The sequence below is a fragment of the Hipposideros armiger genome, unplaced genomic scaffold (assembly GCF_001890085.2).
Source record: "Hipposideros armiger isolate ML-2016 unplaced genomic scaffold, ASM189008v1 scaffold_1083, whole genome shotgun sequence".
In the NCBI taxonomy this organism is placed as follows: domain Eukaryota; kingdom Metazoa; phylum Chordata; class Mammalia; order Chiroptera; family Hipposideridae; genus Hipposideros; species Hipposideros armiger.
In genome coordinates, this window is record NW_017732433.1 from 159,923 (window position 1) to 184,599 (window position 24,677).

General features: G+C 39.5%; 1 protein-coding gene and 1 pseudogene across 2 annotated transcripts in view; both read left to right on the top strand.

Annotated features, from left to right (window-relative positions):
• Positions 1 to 24,677, top strand: part of ZNF713 (zinc finger protein 713) — an 86,443-nt gene that overhangs the window by 40,780 nt on the left and 20,986 nt on the right. Inside the window, exon 2 of one of the 2 annotated variants that reach the window (XM_019632131.1) lies at positions 14,375 to 14,463. The exons of the other annotated variant lie outside the window; for it this stretch is intronic. Coding sequence (XP_019487676.1) covers positions 14,377 to 14,463 — 87 coding nt within the window. The 5' untranslated portion in view covers positions 14,375 to 14,376. The remainder of the gene's footprint in view (positions 1 to 14,374; positions 14,464 to 24,677) is intronic. 2 annotated transcript variants of the gene reach the window in all.
• LOC109376271 (interleukin-13 receptor subunit alpha-1 pseudogene) lies at positions 15,480 to 17,696 on the top strand (annotated as a pseudogene).

Genomic DNA, 24,677 nt, shown 5'->3' on the forward strand with positions numbered 1-24,677 from the left:
CCCTCCCTCTCCCCCTCCCTCCCTCCCTTCCTCTTTCCCTCCCTTCCTTCCTTCCTTCCTTGTATTTGATTTCTAGTTCTATACCATTGTAGTCAGAGAAGACATTTGGTATACTTTCAATCTTGTTAAATTTATTGAGAATTGTTTTGTGGCCCAACATATGCTCTCTCTTGGCAAATGTTTTATGTGCACTTGAAAATAATGTATATTCTGCTGCTTTGGGGTGAAATGCTCTAAAAATATCTGTTAAATCCATCTTGTCTAGTGTGTCATTTAAGGTCACTGTTTCCTGTTGATGTTCTGTCTGGAAGATCTGTTTATTGGTGTCAATGTGGTGTTAAAGTCCCTACTATAATTGTGTTACTCTCTATCTCTTCCTTTGTGTCAGTCAATATTTGCTTTATATATTTAAGTGTGCCAACATTGGGTGTGTAAATGCTTGCAAGGGTTATATACTCATGTTGCATTGACCATTTTATCATTATGTAATGTCCTTCATTGTCTCTTTGTTATAGCCTTTGTTTTGAGGTCTACTTTATCTGATATAATTATTACTACCTCAGCATTTGTTGTTGTGTGCTTGTTTCCATTAGCATGAAATATCTTTTTTCATCCCTTTACTTTCAGTCTCTGTGTGTTTTTTTATTTGAAGTGGGTCTCTTGTGCATGTCATATTTATGGTTTTTCTTTTCTTATCCATTCTGCTACCCTATATTTTTTATTGGAGCATTTAATGCATTTATATTTAAAGTGATTATTGATAAATAGTTATTGCCATTTTATTATTCATATTTATTTCCACCCCCACCCCCCTTCTTCTTCTTAAAGAAGTCTCTTTAACATTTCCTATAATACTGGTTTGGTGGTGATGAACTCCTTTAGCTTTTTCTTGTCTGGGAAGCTCTTTATCTGTCCTTCCATTTTAGATGATAGTCTTGTTGGATACAAAACCCTTGGTTGTAAGTCCTTACTTTTCATCACTTTGAGTATTTCATGCCACTCCCTTCATGTCTACAAAGTTTCTGTTGAGAAAGAAACCAGCTGACAAACTTATGGGAGCTCCCTTGTAATGAACTATTAAGTTGTCTTTTTCTTGCTGCTTTTAGGATTCTCTCTTTGTCTTTAACTTTTGCCATTTTAATTGTAATGTGTCTTGGTGTGGGCCTTTTTGGGTTCATCTTTGGGTCTCTGAGATCCTGGACTAGTATGTCTATTTCTTTCACCAGGTTCGGGATGTTTTCAGTCATTATTTCTTCATATAGGTCCTCAACCCTTTGCTTCCTCTCTTCTCTTTCTGGTGCCCCTATGGCATAAATGTTGTTACATTTAATGTTGTCCAGAGGTCTCTTATACTATCTTCATTTTTAAAATTCTTTATTTATTTTTGCTGTTCCGATTGGGTGTTTTTTGCTACCTTGTCTTCCAAATCGCTGATTCAGTTCTATGCTTCATCTTGCCTGCTGGTGATTCCTACTAATGCATCCTTCAATTTTCAGTTATTGTATTCTTTATTTCTGTCTGGTTCTTTTTTTCGTTTCTATGTCCTTTTTTATGCTTGCTATCTCTTCGTTCTTTTAAGTTTATTGAGCATCCTTATAAAAATTGTTTTGAACTCTGTATTGAGAAGAATTCTTGCCTCCATTTCATTTAGTTATTTCTCTGCAGTTTTTGCCTGTTCTTTCATTTGGGACATATTCCTTTGTTTCATCATTTTGGCTGCCTCTCTATGTTTCTATGTATTAGATAGATCTGCTATGTCTCCCAGTCTTGCTGAGTGGCCTTATGTATATTAGGTGACCTGTGTGGCCCAGTGGCATAGTTCCCCTGGTTACTTGCACTGGGCACTTTAAGAGTGTCCCTTGTGTGGGTTGTGTATGCCTTCTTGTTAAATTAAGCCTTAATTGCTATTGGCATGTCATTTGGTGGGATTGACTCTCAGGCTGACTGGCTGTGTTGTTTGCCCCAGCTTACGGACTTCTATGCAGGATGTTTACCCTGCAGAGTAGTAGTCTCTTCAGTGGGCTTTGGTGCCTGTTAGGCCACCCTGATTCATGTGTGCCACTTGTGGGGCTAATTGTGTGGGGCTCTGCCATGATCTGAAGCCAACCTCCAGGTATGTTGGTTCCTGGGCCTCTTGGGAAGTGCTCTGGGGAAGGCCAGTCAGCTACTGCCTATGACCAGGTGGGGACTACCTGGTAGGAGCTACAAAGCAATGTGCAGTTGGTTACTCCCTGTGCTGGACCTGGAGGCACACATGACAAGTCACACTGGGAACCAAGGATGGCTGCCAACAGTACCAGGCCTAAGGTAGCTCTGCAAAAAGCCCAGGACACCTACAGACCTGCTGCCACCTGCTGTCTCCCATAAGGGTCAGCCGCTGATAAAGCCTTGTGCAGTATGGGAGTTGGGTGAGATATCTTTTACTGTAATAAATATTTTCATTTAAACATTCACTGTATTTTCTGAACACACTTCATATCTATTCGGGTCCTTTGCTCATTTTTCTTATTGGTGTTTGTTTGGTTTTAAGTTACATGAGTTCTTTATAAATTTGGGGTATTTAAATTTAATTTTACTTTAAAGTTTATTGGGGTGACCATTGTTAGCAAAGTTACATAGATTTCAGGTGTACAATTCTGTCACACATCAGCTATAAATGGTGCTGGGAGAATTGGAAAGCCACATGCAAAAGAATGAAATTAGACTGCTATCTGTCACTGTGTACCAAAATTCATTCAAAATGGATCAAAGATCTAAACATAAGACCTGAAACAATAAACTGCATAGAAGAAAACATAGGTACTAAACTTATAGGCCTTGGGTTCAAAGAGCATTTTATAAATTTGACTTCAAAGGCAAGGGAAGTAAAAGCTAAAATAAATGAATGGGACTATATCAAACTAGAAAGCTTCTGCACAGCAAAAGAAACCGTCAACAAAATAAAGAGACAACCAACCGAATTAGAGAAGAATTTTGCAAACAACGCCTCTGATAAGGGCTAATATCAAAAATATATAAAGAACTCATACAGCTCAACAACAAAAATACAAACAATCCAATTAAAAAATGGGCAGAGGACCCAATAGATATTTCTCCGAAGAGGACATACAGATGGCCAATAAACATATGAAAAAATGCTCAAAATCACTAATCATCAGAGAAATGCAAATAGAAACCACAATGAGAGCTGGCTGAGTGGCTCAGTTGGTTAAGAGCACAAGCTATGAGCAACAGGGTTGCCAGTTTGATTCCCACTTGGGCCAGTGAGCTGAGACTGAGCTGAGCTGCCACTGAGATTGTGAGAGTGCATGCTCTTAGCAACAAAGTTACCAGTTCGACACCCAAATGGGATGGTGGGTTGTGCTCCCCTGCCTCCTGCAACTAAGATCGAACACAGCACCTTGAGCTGAACAGCTGTGAGTTGCCAACAGGTGGCCACATGGCTCAGTATGCAACAGGGTTGCAGGTTCGACCCCACATGGGATGGTGGACTACGCCCCTCCGCAACTAGATTGAGAGTGGCAACTGGACTTGGAGCTGAGCTTGTGCCCACCACACCTAAGATTGAAGGACAACAACTTGACTTGGAGCTGATGGGTCCTGGAAAAACAGAATGTTCTCCTTCCCCAGTTCCCCAGCATTGTTCCTCTCCCCCAATAAAACAAAACAAAACAAAACAAAACACAGTGAGATATCACTTCATACCAGTTAGAATGGCTGTCATCAACAAGACAATGTGTTGGAGAGGCTGTGGTGAAAAAGGAACCCTCATCCACTATTGGTGGGAATGCAGATTGGTGCAGCCGCTATAGAAGGCAGTGTCGAGATTCTTCAAAAAATTAAGAATAGAGTTACAATATGACCCAGCAATCCCTCTCCTGAGTATACACCCCAAAAATCTGAAAACATTTATCTGTAAAGACATATGTGCCCTGATGTTGACTGCAGCTGTATTTATGGTGGCCAAGACATGGAAACAACCAAAGTGTCCTTCAGTAGATGATTGGATAAAGAAGATGTGGTATATGTACACAATGGAATACTATTCTGCCATAAGAAAAGATGATAATGCCATTTGTGACAACCTGGATGGACCTTGAGATTATTATGCTAAGCAAAATAAGTCAGACAGAAAGAGTTCCGAACCATATCATTTCAATGATATGTGGTATATAAAACTGAAGGCAACCAAACAACAAGACAAACAAGCAAAGAAACAAAAACTGATGGACATAGACAATAGTTTAGTGGTTACCAGAATATTAGGGGGGAGGGCGGTGGTAGATGAGGGTAAATGGGATTAAATACATGGTGATGGAAGGAGAACTGACTCTGGGTGGTGAACACACAAAAAATGTGATATATAGATGATGTATTACAGAATTGTACACTTGAAACCTATGTAACTTTAATAACCATTGTCACCCCAATAAACTAATTAAATAAAATGAAATCTTACCATTTGCTACAACATGGATGGACCTAGAGAGTATTATGCTAAGTGAAATAAGTCAGGCAAAGAAAGACAAATACCATATGATCTCACTTATATGTGGAATCTAAAAGTCAGAATAAACGAGCAAACAAAACAGACATAAACTCATAGATACAGAGGAAAAACTGATGGTTGCTAGATGCGTGGGGGTGGGAATGGGGAAGAAGGTGAAGGGATTAGAAAGTGCAAATTAGTAGTCACAATATAGTCACAGGGATATGAAATACAGTACGGGGCATATAATTAATAATGTTGTAAAGATTATGTAGGGTGTCAGATGGGCACTGGACTTAATAGGGGGATGACTTCATAGATTGTGTAGATGCCTGACCAATATGCCATACATCTGAAGCTGAAGTAGAATAATATTGAATGTCAACTATAATTAAATATTATAATTAAATTATTTAATGTAATTAAATAAATATAATTAAATATTTTAAAATATGCCAAAGAATGTATACAAGTGGACACTTCGGTCAAAGTTGCTCAAGCAGTGTTTCACCATAATCTGAAGTGCCTGGATGCTGATGTAACCACTTTGAGCACCTCTTGTAATTGCAGAAGCAAGCAGGACTTGTATTCATCTTTCGTTATTGGCATATATTGTTACAATTTTAATACAGTTTTCCCTTCTTAAAGTGTGTATAGGTTTTTTTGGCACCCTCTGTATGTAGTCACAGAATGTGGAGTACAGCATAGGGAAGATAGTCAATGGTATTGTATAGCTATATACAGTGTTACAGGGGTAATAGATTGGGGCAGTGTTGTCACTTTGTGAGGGGTGTTAATGTCTATTACATTGCTTTGTACTCCTGAAACTAATAATAATTTTTTAAAAGTGAAAAATAAAATAAACTGTTTTGAACTGGTGATGAACCCCTTTAGCTTTTTCTTGTCTGTGAAACTCTTTATCTGTCCTTCAATTCTAAATGATAGCCTTGCTGGGTAGAGTAACCTTGGTTGTAGGTCCTTGCTTTTCATTACTTTGGATATTTTGTGCAAATCCCTTCTGGCCTGCAAAGTTTCTGTTGAGCAATCAGCTGACAATCTTATGGGAGCTCCCTTGTAAGTAACTAACTGCTTTTCTTTTGCTGCTTTTAAGATTCTTTCTTTGTCTTTAACCTTTGCCATTTTAATTATGATGTGTCTTGGTGTGAGCCTCTTTGGGTTCATTCACGTTTGCGACTCTCTGCACTTCCTCAGCATATATGTCTATTTCCTTTTCCAGATTAAAGAAAGTCTCCAAGTTTTTTTCTTCAAATAGGTTTTTCAATTCCTTGCTTTTTCTCTTCTCTTTCTGGTACCCCTATGATGTGAATGTTGGTACTCTTGATATCCCAGAGGCCACTTAAACTATCCTCATTTTTTGGATCTTTTTTTCTTCTGGTTGTCCTAATTGGTGTTTTCTGCTATCTTATCTTCCTAATCATTGACTCGATCCTCTGTTTCATCTAATCTACTGTTTCCCTCTAATGTATTCCTTATTTCAGTTATTGTATTCTTCATTTCTGACTGGTTCTCTTTAATGTTTTCTATCTCCATTTTTATGTTTCCTATCTCTTTGTTGAATTTCTCCCTCAGATCATTGAGCATCCTTATAAACAGTGTTTTAAACTCTGGTAGGTTGCTTGTCTCCATTTTGTTTACTTCTTTTCGTGGGAATTCTGTTCTGTCATTTGGAAAATGTTTGTCTCCTCATTCTGGCTGCCTCCCTGTGTTTGTTTCCATGTATTAAGTAGAGCTGCTGTGTCTCTTGGTCTTAGTAGAATGGTCTTATATAGTAGGTGTTTTTTGGGTCCCCAGTGGCACAGTTTCCCTGGTCATTGGAGCCAGGTGCTCCAGGTATGTCCTTTGTGTGGATTGTATGTGGCATCCTGCTGTAGTTCAAACTTGAATGTCATTAGCACATCAGTGGGAGTGGTTGATTCTCTGGCTGATTAGTTTTGAGGACCGCCCATGACTACAGTGGAGGAACTGTTGTGCAGGGGCTGACCCAACGGAGTAAGATTCACTTTAGTGGGGCTCTGGTAACTGCTGAGTCTGTCCTTTGGGAGTGTCATTTGTAGAGGTGGTTGAGTGGTGCTCTGGTGTGATCTGAAGCCAGCCACGGGGTGTTGGTTCTGAGTCCTCTTGGGAGCAGCTCTGGTATAAGCCAGCGATAGCCACTGCCTAGGGCTACTTGTTATGAGCTACAAAGTTATCTGCAGATGCTTACCTCTTGTGCTGACTTGGAGGTGCCTGGGAGAGGCTAAGCTGTGAACTGCAGCTGACTGCCACAATTGCCTGGCTTGAGGATGCTTAGCAAGAGGTACCGGGCACACCAGGGCCAGGTACTGCTTGTTTGGGGTTTGTGTACCTTTGAGAGATTTTAGGAAAGTCTGAAGCATGAGCCAAAACAGGCCAATTATATGAAAAAAAACACTGGCTTGGGTGGGCCTGCTAGATGGGAGAGTTGGGGTCTCAGGGAATCACAGCATGGGGTGAACATTGTTAGCTAGGTTTATGGAGACTTAGATATGGCATCTACCTGTGTGTGCAGGCTGGGGGTGGGGAGGGCGCAACAAAGTAACAGTGGCTTCTGCCAGCACTTCTGTCTGGGAGAAAGCTGCCCCTCCAGCCCTTGTCCTGAAGCCAGTCAATTCAGTTCCTCCCTGTATGGCCCTAGTGCCTTTGAAGCTGCTTCCCCAGTGCTCAAGCTCAAAGTGAGTGATTCCCTCAGCGAGTAAATCCATACATGGGCCCTTTATGAGGAATGCCTTGAACTCCAGCAGCCCACCATCTCACTCAGCTTGAATCTCCACTGTATTTAATGGCCAGAAGTTATACAGACTTCTCTCCCCTGCACTAGGCTGGGGAGCCTAGTGTGTGGCTGAGGCCTCTCACTCCTCAGGGAGGACCTGTACAACCCCTCGATTTTTAACCCCTACATGTGCATGTTGGACCAACCCATTCCGTGACTCCACCCTCCTACCAGTCAAGATGTGGCTTCTTCTGTATATCCTTAATTATAGGACTTGTGTTCAGCTAGACTGCAGGCAAATCTCAATGATGGTTGTTCTGTCATGGTAATTTTGATGTGGTCATGGGAGGAGATGAGCACAGCATTTAACTACTCCACTATCTTGACTATAAGCTAGCCTTGGATGCCCTTTATTCCTTTTTTTTATCTGAATGCTGTGGCTATGACATCCAATACTATGTTGAAAAAATGTGGTGAAAAAATGTGGACATCCTTGTCATGTTCCTGATAGTAAGGAAACGCTTTTAGCTTTTCCCTACTGAGTATGATGTTAGCTGTGGATATTTATCTTGTGTGGCCTTTGTTATTTTGAGGTATGTTTCTATTTACACTTTGCTGTGAGGTTTTCTGTTTGTTTGTTTTTTTAGTTAAAGATTATTAGGGTGACAATTGTAAGTAAAGTTACATAGATTTCAGGTGTACATTTCTGTAATTCCTCATCTATATATCACATTGTGTGTTCACCTCCCAGAGTCAGTTCTCCTTCCATCACCATTTATTTGATGGTACCCTCATCTACCACCTACAAAGGAAAGCCCATTAGATTATCATCAGATTTTTCAGCAGAAACTCTACAAGCCAGGAGGGAGTGGAATCAAATATTCAAAGTATTGAAGGAGAGGAATTATGAGCCAAGAATAACATATCCAGCAAACATATCCTTTAGATATGAAGGAGTAAAAAAGACCATTCCAGACATACAGAAGCTGAGGGAATTTTCTAACACACAACCTGCACTACAAGAAATACTGAAGGAGGCTATTCGACCTGAAACAAAAAAGCAAAAGAGTATAAAACCATGAGTGATATTATGAATAAATAGACAGATGCAGGAAATGGCAACCCCTACACCAAATAGGACTCTATACACTTAAACATAACATACAGGGTAAAAGAAGAAAAAAAAACACTTTTTAAAAAAATCGGAAAAAGACACCTTGCTACTGCTGGTGAATTTTTATCATAAATAATGATGGATTTTGTCAAATGCTTTTTCTGATGCAGAATATGATATGAGCTTACTATTTTTATTCTTCATTTTGTTTCTATGTTGTATCACATTACTTGCTTTGCAAATATTGAACCAACCTTGCATCCCAGGAATAAATCCCACTTGATCATGGCATATGACCTTTTTAACGTATGGCTGAATTTGGTTTGCTAATATTTTTTTGAAGAATTTTGCATCTGTGTTCATCAGGGATATTGGCCTATAATTTTCTTTTCTTGTAATGTATTTGTTTGGTTTTCAAGTCGGTAATTCTGTACTCATAGAATGAGCTTGGGAGCCTTCCCTCGTCTTGAATTTTTTGGAATAGTTTGAGAAGGAGAGGTGTTAATTTTTGAATGTTTGCTAAAATTCACCTGTGCAACTATCTGGTCCAGGACTTTTTTTTTCATTTCTTTTAACTCTCAGTTTTCTCTCTTCTTTTGCCTGTGTCATTTCTAGATTTCTTCCTTAGAGTTCACTAATTCTCTCTTCCATCTGGTTTTTACTATTGCCCATGCTCTCCAAGTCATTCTTCATCTCATTTATTGAGCTCTTTGGCTACAGAATTTCCATATATATAGTTTCTATGGGAAGTACTCCCTTGTTTTATTTTATTTTATTCATGAGCTCATTGAACTGCCTTTCTGAGTTTTCTTGTATTTCATTGAGTTTTTTTTAATTGCAATCTTGAATTTTCTGACATTTAAGTCACAGTCTTTCATGTTTTTGATTTTGGCTTCCAGAGACTTTTCATTTTCTTTCTGAGCTAACTTGTTACCGTGGTCATTCATGATACTTGATGAATTGATTCTCTGCCTTGGCATTTGAGGTAGTGAACTCTTTTTTTTAGGGGCCGTTTATACTTTTTAAAGACCTCTTTACTTCACTACAGGGAACAAGAATAGATTTTGGAAAATTCTAAGAAACAACATATAAGCAATAGGCATTGGAAAAGGCATTAGTGCATAGCACACTGAGAGAGACCATGGAAGTAAAGCAAGACACAGCTGTCAGCAATATCAGATACCATCAGCACTTAAGTAAGTAAGAAGTAATGAGGCTCTGTTGCATGAACAATATAAGGGTCTTTTATATTACTGACCAAAGAAATTTCAATAGAGTCCTGATGGCAGAACAGAAGCAAGATTATAGAGAACTGAAAAATAAGTGGATAATGAGGAAGTAGATAAAACAAGTATTGACAATCTTTTGAAGAGTGTGGCCTTGAAAAAAGAGAGTATGGTAGTTGCAAAGGAGTATGTAGCCAAAGAAAGTTTTTAATGTTGGGAAAGATATTAAATGATTTTAAATGATGATAGGAAGGAGTCAATAAAAGTGAAAAATAAAGTTGATATAGAAATGAGAAGATATGTGCTAGATTCAAGCCTGTAGGGAGACTGTAGAGAACGGAGTGATTCCAGAGAAGAAATATATTTTAGTGCAAATTCCTGGGTTGATAATACGAGGTCTGACAATTAAGTTTGTGAACTCATCCTAGAAAAAGTGCTACATACCTCATTGATGAATATCACTACTGTCACCTTTGAAGTACTCCCCTTGGGAAGCTATAAACCAATGCCAGTGCCTAGTCCGCCCATCAAGAAATTTTGGAACTTTTTCTGAACTGGCCATCAGAGCTGTTTTCGTGTTACCCTTCATGTCCTGAATGTCATCAAAATGTCTTCCTTTCAATATTTCTTTTATCTTTGGGTAAAGAAAGAAGTCATTGGGGGCCAGATCAGGTGAGTAGGGAGGGTATTCCAATACAGTTATTTGTTTACTGGCTAAAAACTCCCTCACAGACAGTGCCATGTGAGCTGGTGCATTGTTGTGATGCAAGAGCCATGAATTGTTGGTGAAAAGTTCAGGCTGTCTTTTCACAAAGCCTTTTTAGCACTTCCAAATAGTAAATTTGGTTAGCTGTCCAGTTGGTACAAATTCATAATAAATAATCCCTCTGATATCAAAAAAGAATTGGCAAAATCGCTGCAACAAGTTCGCGAACTTAATTCACAGACCTCATACCCACTAGAGATGCTGTTTCATTAGGTTGGGATCTGCTTTCAACAGATACCATGATTCAAGTGATCTGTAGACCACACTTGGATAAACACTTCTCTTTTTTTCTATTTCCCCCATCTATTAAACCACTCCTATCTTCTCTTTCTTCCCCATCTAGTCTAGAACCTAGGTCTCCTGATTCATAATCTAGTATTTTTCTAAGGTAAGAAAGATATCAGAAGTAGTGTGGCTCTAGAAATGGGTGACTAAAGTAGAATAATGATGAAAATCATTGGGATTGAGGAAGTAAATGAAATGAAAAGCTCTGGTAGCTGTTTGAATTCTTGTTTGCATCAAAATAAATTGTGGGTCATTTAAAAAATATGTGATGCTAGATGTTCACCTCAACATATTCTGATTTAGTAGCTCTAAATCAGAGGTGGAACCTGGACATTTATGTATTTACATCTGTAAATTTTTTATCTGGGCTGACTCTAATGCACAGCTCAGGCCGAGAACCACTACGTGGGTTTTCTACATGGTCAGTAAAGTTCACTAGGCTTTTTGGAAAAGCTTGGGGTAAAAAGGAAAGCTATTAAACCCAGAGTCATCTGTCATCTGAGTTAATTATAATTCTAGTATTCCTTAGGTAATCAAGGGAATTTGTTACTTTCCAAGCATCATGGTTACTTGTTTGAAAAAGACTGTGGCAATCCCACAGGCTTCTCTGGAAAGGCCTGTGTGTGTGTTGCATGAAGAATTACACAAAGTTTGAGAGTGAGGAATGGGTTTTTTTTGTTGTTGTTGTTGTTCTTTCCAATACAGGAATAATAAGGGAAATTATGAGAAGAAAGGGGATAAGATTAACCGAAAAAAAGGAAAAAGTAGAGAACAACTACTAAGAAGGACTTAAGAATATACTTAAGAGCCAGACAGGACTGTGACTCAGGAGACTTAGGTTCTAGAACCAGCTTCCTTTCACTTAGCTTTATGATCTTCAACTTTAGAATCCTTCATTAAACTGAGGAACTGAGAACTGAATCAGCATTTCCAAAGGTGTGTTCTGTGGAACCTTATTCTTATCAGATTTCATAAAGAAAATTCTCAAATTAACTAAACTTTCATACAATTTATATTTGACATGCTCTTCATCCCCTTGATTTCACACATATGAAGGAGAATCCCTGTTCTGCCTAACTTGGTAAATGTGGTTTTTGTTGTTCTGAATAAATGATTTTGAGGTGATTGGGTTTAAAACATCAGGGCATTCTCACATATTCTGTCTGGCTCTTCAGACAATAGTAGTTTTTTAGAGCTTTTGATTGGTGAAATAATGATGTGGTTCTTAAACTGCTTTTAAATCAGTCCTGAGAAGTCTACCTCTTACTGGTGGTAAAATGCTAGATTTGTTCCATGTCTTGGGCAGTGAATGGCTTTCTTATCTAACAGGGCCATCCAACTGGAACTACAGTTTTTTTCCAAAAATTGCTTCTCGGAAACGGCTTCATTCTTTATTTCCATCATTAGTTTTTGAGAGTTTTTCAGACCAACAGGTCTGAACAGAAAAAGAATGTATTGTTTCATGATGCTTAGCAAATCAGTACATTTCAATCTGTCACTGGTGTTGATGAAAGTCACTGTGAAAGGACTACATGTTTTCTATTCTAAAAAGAGGGTGGGAAAGGATTGAGGCTAAAGTTTGTTGTAGTTGATACATCTATACATTTCTGTTTTTTTTGTAATGTATGAATCTGAGAAATTCTAAAAATGTTTTTTGATTCTTTTAAAGAATTCTACACCCTATTGTGCTCTGTCTTCATGAATGAATAGTTTATATGACTCTTTACAGACTGTAGGTGTGTAGGTGATTGAGACTGCTGAATTTTTTTTTTAAGATTTTTATTGGGTAATTGGGGGGATGGGAACAGTGATGGGGAACTGGGGGAAGGGGAACAGACAAGTTGCTGTCGTTTTTGTTCTTCAATCTAGTTGTGGAGGACGCTGCTCCACTGGCCCACGTTGGCACCATCATTGCGCTCTTCCCCGGCGAGGCAGATCAGTCGCCGGCTTCTGGACGGCCGCTCACTGCGGCTGCTGGCTGCTCACGCTTGCTGCTGGCCGCTCACGCTTGCTGCTGGCCGCTCACGCTTGCTGCTGGCTGCTGGCTACACACAGTAGCCCATGGCAACCCACTGCCACAGGGACTGCAGCCCACACCGTCGCCAGCGACTCACGGCAGCCGTTCAGCATCCTAGCTGTGGAGGGCAGTGTCACTGGCCCTCACATGCGGGATCCGAACCGGGGCCCTCTGGCATTCCAAGCGAGTTCTTAACCATCGTGCCACTCGGCCGGCCCGAGACTGCTGAATTTTTTTATGCTGACTCTGGTACATCTCATTGCAGGTGCTCAACCTGAAATTGTAGCATACAAGATCCCTGCCAGAAGACAGATTTCAATATCATAGTGAAGTCTGTACAGGAATGATTGATGCCTTTTGGTAAAATAATTAATAATAATAATAATAGTAATAGTAATAGTAATAATAAACAGCCTTCTTGAACAAGGCAAGATTCTGAGAGTGGCTGGCTGCCCCTGTGGAGTAGAAATCATTCTTGTGGCTATCCACTGGCTCCTGAGTCTCTCATCAGAAATGAGGCACCTTTAATACTTGGGGGTGATTGTTCCCCATAAGGCACTGGAAAATCAGCTTTCAGGGATTAACAAGGATACCAAAGCTATTAGTACTGGTATATTTCCTGACTGTCCTGCTAGAAGAAAACAAAGCTTTGGTGACACTACAACTTAAGAACTGCAGCGTATAGTAATTCTGATAGAGGACTGAATCCAGGTATTCAAAAAGGAAGGTGAATATTCTGAAAAATGGGAAGAATGAAATATTCTTTGTGTATTAGGAGGATCATCTTGAAGAGAGCAGAGGAGAGGAGATCTCTGGAGTTTGAGTTTGGGGCTGAATTTATTCTCTTAAAGAGTAAAAACAGTGGGCCAGCCGAGTGGCTCGTTGGTTAAGAGCTGGCTTGGGACACTAAAGGGCCCCAGTTCAGATCCCACATATGAGGCCCAGTGACACTGCCCCCTACAGCTAAGATGCTGAACAACAGCTCAACCTGGAGCTGGGCTGCTGTGAGTCGCCAGCATCAGCGTAGGCTGCAGCCCTTGCTGCAGTGGGTTGCCATGGGCTACTGTATGTAGCCAGCAGCCAGCGTGAGCGCCAGCAGCCACCATGAGTGGCCAACCAGAAGCTGGCGACTGACCTGCCGCACTGGGAAGGGCGCAATGATGGTGCCAACTTGGGCCAGTGAAGCAACGTCCTCCACAACTAGACTGAAGAACAAAAAGACAGCAACTTGTCTGTTCCCCTTCCCCCAATTCCCCAATAAAAATCTTACACACACAAAAAAAGAGTAAGAACAGGCCTTCGACATATGTTCTCTGTATCACTTCATCTCGCCTCCCACTGAGAATATCATGGAGACTTTAGAATTTAAAATGCTCTTGCCCAGGCATACTCCAGACCAATTTGGATAAAATTGGATTTACCCAACTCTGGGAATAGGGGCTGAACATTGGCATCTTTTTAAAATCCCCCAAGTGTGAAGCAAGGGCTGAAAACCACTGAGATCTCTTGAGCTTCCCATGTGCCACAGTAAGTGGAGTTGTACCACAGAAGAGAGAAGTCCTAGAGAAATGAGAATGCCACAGTTAAGTCATCCAATCTTTAAAGTTTATGTGTTAGAGGATTTCTCTCTGAACTGTCTGCCATCCTAACACAAAGCAAGAGCTTGAAAAGTTAGGTTGAGCTGTAATACCATGTATTTACAAGGTGCTTTTTTTTTCTTTTTCCCAGTTATGCCTTCTCAGAGTGCTGTACTTTCCCAGGAGGGCAACGTGGAGGAAAAGGAAATGAATGATGAATCACAGATAGTCAGGTCCCAGGTTAGTTCAGTTTTACTCTCCTCTGAAATGCTATTATAGTTGTCAGAATGTATTCACTTTTCATTTTTCAATTCTCAGAAGTGCTTAGCCCCAAAACTTCACAGACAGAGCCCTTGAAACTCTTGTAACAGATGATAATCTCTATAGGATGTTTCCCATTCAGCTTATATACCCCTTTATAGCTATTCTCCCCTCTAGCATTTTTACCAAATCATGTACTCATACCTGTGCTAGATGTTGTAAAGGAAACAAAAGAAGCCATAGACTTTCTTAAAATCACCCTTAACTTAAATAGCTCACCAGAATTTAAACAACACTTGCTATTCTCTCTGTAAACAATAAATGATGCTCAGGTCACTATGACTCTTTGGAGCTAATGGCATTATTAAATAAATATGCCTGAGGACATCTGATGCCACAAGTTAATTTTTATCATGAACCTGTTGATACCTGTTGTATCAAACCTGTTTAAGCCTATTGTTACAATTCTATAATTTGATTAAGTATTATGTAAACTGATGAGGTATAACTGTTTGTTTCTATGAAAATTCGTTGTTTCTGTGAAAACTAGTTGAATGTTTTAGAAAGACTCAGTAAATGCCTGTTACTTTTTTTTAAATGCTATCAAATTAGGTATGAACAAAAGTGTAAAACACTGAAGGAAAATCATACAACTCTCAGCAGATTCTACACCTATAGTATTTCCCAAGTGTCATTTGCTTGTTGCACTTTAATGAAACAGAAACATGCATATGGATATGGGCACTCCATCATTAAAATCGTTCTTATAACTCTCCATCCCCTTAGTAGTTGTTCTCTGCCTTTTCCTTTTTGTTGTTGTTAATCTTATCACCTTTCTTCTGATTATTTCCCTTATTATTCCTGTTGGCAAGAACAATAACAAAAAAGAAAACCATTCCCCATCCCTGAACTGTATGTAATTCTTCATGCAACACACCGCAGACCTTTCCAGAGAAGCCTGTGGGATTGCCACAGTCTTTTTCAAACAAGTAACCATGATGCTTGAAAAAGTAACAAATTCCCTTGATTGCTTAAGGAGTACTAGAATTATAATTAATTCAGATGACAGATGATTCTGGACTTAACAGTTTTCCTTTTTACCCCAATCTTTTCCAAAAAGCCTAGTGAACTTTACTGACCATGTAGAAAACCCATGCAGTGGTTCTCGGTCTGGGCTGTGCATTAGATTCAGCCCAGATGAAAAATATAGATGTAAATACATACATGTCCAGGTTCCACCATAGAGTTACTAAATCAGAATCTCCCTGCTCTGGTCTGCACCAGCCCCCGACAGCGCAGGACCAATAGGAGAAGGAGCGAGGGCGGGGAGACTGGAGAGGCCGCCCACTGGGCTCCTGGGCGAGGAGCTGTGTGGAGCTGATGGTGCCTCTCTGAGGGCTGTGGGCGCTGCTGCTCTGCTTCGCAGCCAGTGGGGACTCCGTGCCCACGGAAACTCAGCCAGCCACCAGGGACAAATTTGAGTTGTTTCTGTTGAAAACCTCTGAATGGTAATATGCACATGGAATCAGGGAGCCAGCCCTAATGGTAGTCTATGGTATTTTAGTTATTTTGGCAACAAGCAGGATAAGAAAATTGCTCCAGACACTCATCATTCGAAAGAAGTGCCCCTGAACAAGAGGATTTGTTTGCAAGTGTAGTCTCAGTGTAGCACCAATGAAAGTGACAATCCCAGCACTTTGGTGGAAAAGCGTGTCTTGGAAAAGTACCCCTGAAGGTGATCTGAGTCACCTGTGACTGAGCTACAATGCATTTGGCACAGCCTGCGCTACATGAGTGTACTTGGCTCCCTGGAAGGAACACAAGTCCTGAAACTATACTCTACTACTAGCACAGAACAGCAGCTGGGGGAGGTGAGGGGTCTTCAATGTGAAAAAATTTGTAGAGAAGGTCAACACATTGGTTGTTCCTTTGCTCTGACTAAAGTGAAGGATTCCAGTTTCCACCAACACAGTGTCCAAATAATGTTCAAGGATAATGCCGGAAAAATTAGACCATCCTTCAATATAGTGCCATTAACTTCTCATGTGCAACCCCATCCTCCATATATTAAAAATCTCTTATTTCTACATGTTGAGTTATACATTCTAGGGAAGAATCCACAGAATTTTGTAGCAGATGCTTATCTTGAAACCGGAGGCCAAAGGAGTCTGGGGCTCATGCTGCCTGCCATGCTCAGCCAATAGACCAACACAGGAGTTGGGTAATAAAATAAGCATTTATTATCAGAGCACCAGTGGTCTGAGAAGGCAGCAGGTTAGCACGTCCAAAAAACTGCCTTAACATTCTCAGACCATCCTGGGATATCTAAGGGAAAATCTGGGCATTGCTGTAGATGCTACATGATGGTTCCAGGGGTCTGCATGGAGCCTCCTCTCTGGCAAAGTGGCTCTCTAAAGTGGTCACCAATCTAGGAACAGTGATGACAGTAACCTGGAAAGAATGCTTAGTCATAAAGGTTATAATTGGCAGGCACAGCGGATATTGTGACTAGTAAGCAAGTATAAGTTTCAGGGTAATTATCTAAAGCAGGGAACTAGGACAGGGGACATCCTAAGCCCAGGAACTGGGACAGGGGACATTCTAAGCTCAAACAACAGGGAGGGGGTTTATCAATTGTTAAGGGAGAGGCGAGGCCTCTTTTGTGGGGGTCCCAATTAGGCCGTTTCACTCTTATGAAATAGAAGTCAAGAACAGCCAAACTAAGACGCATTACATTTTATCCATTTAAGAACCCAAATGTGATAATTTAGAATTTGAGGGAAACCTAGAGGCTACAATTTGTTTCCGAGTCCCTGGTGTTTTTCCTGATGCTTTGAACACATTCAGAATAAGAATGAAAACAAATGTTATGCTATTAGGATGACAAATTCTACAGTAATTGGAGTCCAGCAATAAGTATAGGTAAGAAGGCCAATCCCACATTCTCCATAACCATGTTGCTCAGCATTCCAGTGATAGTGGCAGATGCAATCGTAGTCCTTCTGCTTTATTTGAAAAGGCTCAAGATCATTATATTCCCTCCAATTCCTGATTCTGGCAAGATTTTTAAAGAAATGTTTGGAGACAAGAATGATGATACCCTACATTAGTAGAAATATGGCATCTAGGAGAGGCAAACATAAGAAGAAACTGACTCTGTGGTGCTGATAGAAAACCTGAAGTCTCTTGTTTATGGGGATAGTGTATTTTAACCTTCAATGTGACTTTGTGAAGACTCATCGCATTCTCCATGTGTTAACTGGGAACTTGTTAAATGGAAACTGAAACTACTGGATCATTTAAAAACAAGCAGCTCATAAGAGCCTTACTTATCTTAATGTTGAGTTATGTGCCAAAAAACCCCCAAAAATAATGGGCCCTTTGGAGAACAGAATGGAGTCATTCTCATTGAATTATAAAAGCAGATACCTTTTGTGAAGGCTTCAAACTGGGGGACAAGGCAAAACATGATGATCACAATAGAGTTAATGTTATCAAGAGTTGTGACAACTTTCTGAGCGATCTATGCCTGCTTTGTATTCTTTGTGTCAAAAAATACCAACAAATTTTATTTGTGGAGGAACTCATTTTCAGTGCAAATGCTAATGCCAAACTTGTGTCACAGAGAACACCTAACAAAATTGACAAAATCTGTTCTTTGTTGTTTGAGATCCCATTAAGTAATGTTTATGGGTATTATAATTTAAGAATATGAATCCTCATCCCTTCCCAGACAGCAGTGCTGGCCTGATGATGAGAACCACAGCAAAGGCAGAAGCAGATTCTTTTACCAAGACCTTTCAAAGCTGCAGGCTTTTAAGGGCAGCAGAGACAGAACGATTTACTGGGCATTAGAGCTTGAACCTCTGAGTCTCTAATGATACATTGTTTTTCTTTTACCTCTGCTACTCAAATCAAGTTTTTACTGTGTGTCCAGACGGTGCTGGGCCCCAGGTGTGAGGCACTGACTCCCTCAAAGGGTGGACAATCTGGTTGGGGCTCCTCAGTTCTGTTGACTGGTGAAAAATAACTCTACAAGTAATCCACAAAAGAAAAGATTTATTCGAGAAAAGGAAAAAGAAACGAAAACCACCACCACAGTGCGGGAATGCACACCTCTGACATGGGCTCCAACTGATAGCCAATGTGGAGGCAAAAAGACCCTGGTTTCAAGATGGCTAATCCCTTTATTATGGTCCCTCTCCTGGAAGTTACCACAGAGCTAAAACAGGAAAATCACGATTACAGAGTTAACACCGGGCCCAGCTCCACCTATAGTCCTCCCAACTCTATGGTTAAGCATCTTAAGATGTCAGCTTCCTTTATCAGTTCTCAGCTTATTTTTCTCCACCGGTTGTGTTTCAGATCTTTCAACTCCCCAATTCCCACACTGATTACTCCTTTTGCATTCTCCCTCATGGTAGTCTTGCACCTTTCCTTAGATATTAGAATATAAATTAGTTCACAACACCTAGAGGAGCATGGTTATTTGCATCTCAAGTAAAGTGTCAGTAAAAACAATGATGAATTCTTGCATATTTTGTAACTTCTATGTGAGTCTGCATTTATTTGAAGATTTTCAGTATTTACAATTTCTCTACATATTTTCTAAACAGAAAGGATGTATTACTTTCACTTAGAACTTTGCTATTTGCTTAATAAAAAGAATAGTTTTATCTTTTCCTCTTTCCCTTACTGCCACAGATAGCTGTTAGTAGGTTTTGTGTCTTATATTGATAGCCAGCATCCAAGGCTCCAACGTTTGTATGCATTTTTACCACATATCTAAGTAAGCCTACTGTAAGAATGTTCATTCTTATTCTTAGCTTTATATCAAAAGATGAGCCAATGAATATACATTTATATATTTTAAATTAAAATAAAACATTTAATATCTTTTATGAATGTTTGAAAAATTAAAATAACACCACTGTGGTTGGAGTGGAGAGAGGGAGAGAGTGACTAGAGGTGTCAATAAAAAATATCCAGCATAAGAGAAAGCTTATAAGAGTTTATTCACACCAAACTGATGATATTTGCCAGGAAGCAAAATCTCAATGATTGAGAAAATGCTCCAGGAAATGGCAGTTTGCATCTTATTTTATACATAGAATCAAGGAGGAAGGTTACATGAAATCCACTGGTGGTAGCTTAAGGGAGTGGGAAAAAGCAAAGCAGGGAAATCTCTGGGAGTGGATAAAGGTAAATTGGAAAGACAGATACTTCTTTCATATAGGTGGATACAGGATAGTTAGTACACATAGAGATGTTAATCACGGGACAAGAATAATAATAAGGGATTCTGTAATATCCTCCTCTGGTCCAGAAAAAAGGATTACTGACATTCCAAGGATGTCATCTTAGATGCAAAAAGACAATAGACAGGCTCACTTAAGGTGAAGATTGACTTTATGAAGAAAGCTTCAGGCTAAAGATGTGACTTCCTGCCATGGCCCACCTTAGTTATGAATTTTTTATGTTCTCACCATCTTATGTGGTTATTTTCAGTCTCCTGACCTAGTCAGGTTCAACCTGTGGCCCCTTTTCCGTCCTCATAAGCTTGGAGAAGCATACACAGACTAAGTATGAAGGGCCTTGTGGCCATAAAAAGTATGGGTTTCATTCTAAGTGCAGTGAAAAGACTTTGAGGGAATATAGGCAGGATGGTAACATAAATCAGTAACTGAATTCTACTTAAAAAGTCATCGTGGTGCATGCTGTGTAGTAAATGAATTTGAGAGAGGCAAGAATGGAATGGAAGGAGAACCACATAGGAAGTTGTTGAGTATTCTTTTTTATTTTAAGATTTTTATTGGGGAATTGGGGGAATGGGAACAGCACTGGGGAATTGGGGGAAGGGGAACAGACAAGTTGCTGTCCTTTTGTTCTTCAGTCTAGTTGTGGAGGACGTTGCTTCACTGGCCCAAGTTGGCACCATCATTGCTCTCTTCCCGGGTGAGGCAAATCAGTCGCCAGCTTCTGGATGGCCACTCACGCTGGCTGCTGGCTACACACAGTAGCCCATGGCAACCCACTGCCACAGGAGCTACCACCGTCGCTGGTGACTCACGGCAGCCCAGCTCCAGGTTGAGCTGTTCAGCATCTTAACATGAAGGGCAGTGTCACTCGCCCCCATATGTAGGATCTGAACCGGGACCCTCTGGTGTCCCAAGCCAGTTCTTAACCATCGCGCCACTCGGCCGGCCCTGTTGAGTATTCTTGATGATAGAAAATGATGGCTTAAAACTAGAAGATGGAGAAAAATAGGTGAGTTTGAGAGCTTTGCTTTGGGAAACAGCAGATATTAGCAAGAGGAGTAAAGGCAACGGAAGAAAAAAGATGATTTTTTAAAAATGTAGCCCAGGAAATGGCAGGGTAATGGTAAATCAGACCATGTCATTCCTCTGCTCAAAATATGTGGCTCCCGGACCAAGAGGCTATGGAGAACAGAGGTATCAATGCTCCTCTGTCCAAGTAACTGCATTGTTCCTCTAAATGTTGAGAAATGTTTAATCATAATAATGTTTATAACTCGAAACCTTCAGGATGTGTAAGGAATTATGAGGTCATACTGACATACAAAATGCAAAACAGATCTATATTTTTGTCATTATATCTTGGAATTCAGCCACAGAATATAGAATAAAAAACATATCTTAAGTTTGGCTACACAACCACATAGATAGAAAGATAAAATGACTGAGAGGATGACAGAAAGAAGACTGGAAGCAGACAGTTACTTTGCTAGATATGTTTATTTATTGAAATACCTCCACACACAAGTTTTACAATGAATTGGAGGCTTTGTGTTTGTTTTTTGTTCCTTTGTGGTTGTTTTTAAGTCTTGGATATCTTTTCATTCAGAATTTTTTAGATATTCTATTGAGTACCATTATGGTTATTTCAATTTTTTTAAATCAAGTTTTATTTACATAGTGTTATTTTTTCTTTTAAAATCAAGATACAGGTTTATTTGAAGACAAATGTAAAGAATGAATTTGTACAGGTATGTCCAAAGTACATTTGGCTTCTGTTGTTTTGTCAAGAGTAACACCAAAACAGGAACAGTAAATACAAATAAAAAACATAGTTTATTAAAACAAACAAACAAACAAACAAAAACATATGGCTCCCTTTTCACTCAGAGTAACAGCCAAAGTCCTTATGATGCCTAAACAGTCCTACAGAATCTAGAGTCTGGGCCTGTTACCTTTCCAACTTTATCATTTACTTCTCCCCCTTACTCACTCCATTCTTCTTCCTTGAACATGCCTCACGTACTATTGCCTTGGACCTTTGTACTGTTAACTTTTCAAGTCTTTTCTCAAATGTCACCTCTCCAGTGACATCTTTTCTATATATTTTTTTAATTCTTTAGATGATAGGATAGCTATCCTTTGGAACAAATTGTAAAAACCCAAAAGCAAATATTTTTTTAGTGCATGTTTTATATCTGTCTTGAAAGATGATAGAAAGTCAAGTAATAATTGTTGTTTTAAAATTTTTGACCTGGATTACTCAGAGCCCTAAAGATTCTCAGCACATTGGCTTAGACCTCCTAACCTCCGTATAGTTTTAATACATATAGTTACATATAGATGTAGACATAGAATTTTATGTGTGTTAACTTTATGTTATATACATACATCATTATATGCATACCTCTGTTTTGCAGATACAGCCACTGAGAGGGCCTAAAAGCAATGATACTCCAGTAACATTGAACACACCTAGTACCCAGATCTGGGTTCCTAAATGCCATTCTGCATTAAAAAAAACTAGACATAGCCACTCAGTGCTACATCAACAGAGCAGAGCATGACACACTGCAACCCTGTGGTACTCTGGTTGGAAGCACAGCCACTTAGTATTTAACCATTAAAAGGAACCAGGGATCCTTGGAGAAATGGCGGACTCCAGACTTGGGGCAGGAAAGCACAAGATGAACCTTTCTTTAAAGAAAAGTTTTGTCCCCAAAAGTAAAGAAATGCTCAAAGAATGATAGGGATGTGTCAAAAGGTCACAGAAATAAGTATGAAGGGACTTCTAATAACTAAATCTAGGACAATTGGAGCATTAAAATAGTGGTATTAAATGATTAATTTATTGAAAAAAATAAATCCATCTGATGTAAATTAATGAATGAATGAGAAAGGAAATGTTTTCTGGACAGTAGAAAGCCAACTAACAATATACAAAGAATGATGGAATTAGAAAAGCACTGTTTAGCAACCATCATAATTATCATTGATTCAGGCAAGATATTATCAGTCGATGCTAAAATCAGTAGATGAAAGTTTGAGGAGGAACAAGATATTTACGTAGTCTCAAAGTATCTCCCCCACAAGACACTTATTAATTACAGGGTGAAATAGTAATTTACCAGTGGAAATTACTGGTAGATAACCACCTTAACCAGGTTATCAAAATTAACATTGCAGGCCAGTAATGGAACTAGTCAACAATGTGTGCCTCCTGTCTGATTCACTGAGAAGAACCCTGCATCTATCTCTTCTGTACTGTTGCTGTTAGGTGTGCAAAGTGTGAATCTGGAGGATAAACTAGGCAAGCCCAAATTGAAGTTATTCTCAAGATAACTGGCCTGCACTTTTCAAAATGTCAGTGTTATGAAATACAAAGAAAGGCTCAGGAGTCATTGCAGATTAAAGGAGATAAATGATACATGATAACCAAATGGAGTGCATGGTTTCGAATTTTCTTTTGTTATAAAAGACATTATTAGGACATTTGGTGAAATCTGAATAACTATGTAGTTTAGAACAACAGTACTGTATCAGTATTAATTTCCTGATTTTGATCACTACATTATTATTATGTAAGAGAATTCCTTGTTTTTTAGGAAATAAACATTAAATTTTTAGGCATATAGGGGTATCATGTCTGCAACTTACTCTTAAGCAGTCCATAAAAATTGTAGAGAGAAAAAGGGAGAGGAGAGGAAAGAATTTTTTTTATTCTTATAATTTTTCTTTAAGTCTGCAATCATGTAAATAAAATTCTTTTAAGTTTAAAAACAGTAATGAGGTAGCTCTCTATGTCCTAATATGTCTGAGATGGAAAGATTTCCAGCATTTAATTGTTAAGTTAAAAAGCAGTGTATAGGGCCGGCCGAGTGGCGCGTTGGTTAAGAGTTGGCTTGGGACGCCAGCTCTGAGCATCAAGGCCCCAGTTCGGATCCCATATGAGGGACAGTGACGCTGTGCCCTCTATAACTAAGATGGTGAACAACAGCTCCACCTGGAGCTGGGCTGCCGTGAGTCGCTGGCGACGGCGTAGGCTGCAGTGGGGCTGGCCGGCAGCGGGCGTGAGCTTTCGTGAGCCACTGTGAGCCACTGTAAGCAGCCATCCAATGGCCACCCGAGACTGCCTCACCCGGGAAGAGCACAATTATAATACCAACGTGGGCCAGTGAAGCGCCGTCCTCCGCAACTAGACTGAAGAACGAAAGGACAGCACCTTGTCTGTTCCTCTTCCCCGATTCCCCAATGCTGTTCTCCTCCCCCAGTCCCCCAATAGAATCTTAAAATAAAAAAAGCAGTGTATAAAGGTAAACATGTTACCTTTGAGGTAAAAAACAAAGTGGGAAGACATTTTTGCACAAAGAATAATTCTGGAAAATACACTAAAAACTGTAATTAATGATTATCTATTGGGAGTAGGAGCTGGACAGAGAAGAAAGAACCCTGGGAGAGATGATTTTTACTAAACCTTTTTAACATGTTTTTGTTCATAAATCATTTTAATATATTATCTGCCTAAAAATAGAATTCAAATAAGGATATGAAATAAAGAATAAAAAAGAAAAGAAAAAGCAAGAAATAGGTAACCAAGTGCAAGATCATCATTAGAAGGTATAGAAGGAAGCAGAAAGTATAGGCAAGGTACTGATTAAAATAGTCAAAAAGAACTACAGATGTGAATATTAAAGAATGTAAACTATAATTCATAATTTTCCTCATCCTGGTGCTTCACTTAAGAAGCATGGGAAAAGTTGAATGGAAATTAGAAATAAAAATCATCACAAGAGGGAAGATATTACAGAAGCTGAAAAGACATCTTTGTGGTATGATGGAAAGAGCATTACCGTATTTGCCGGCGTATAAGACGATTTTTTGGCCCTGAAAAATATGCCTCCAAGTGGGGGGTCGTCTTATACGCCAGGTACACTTCAG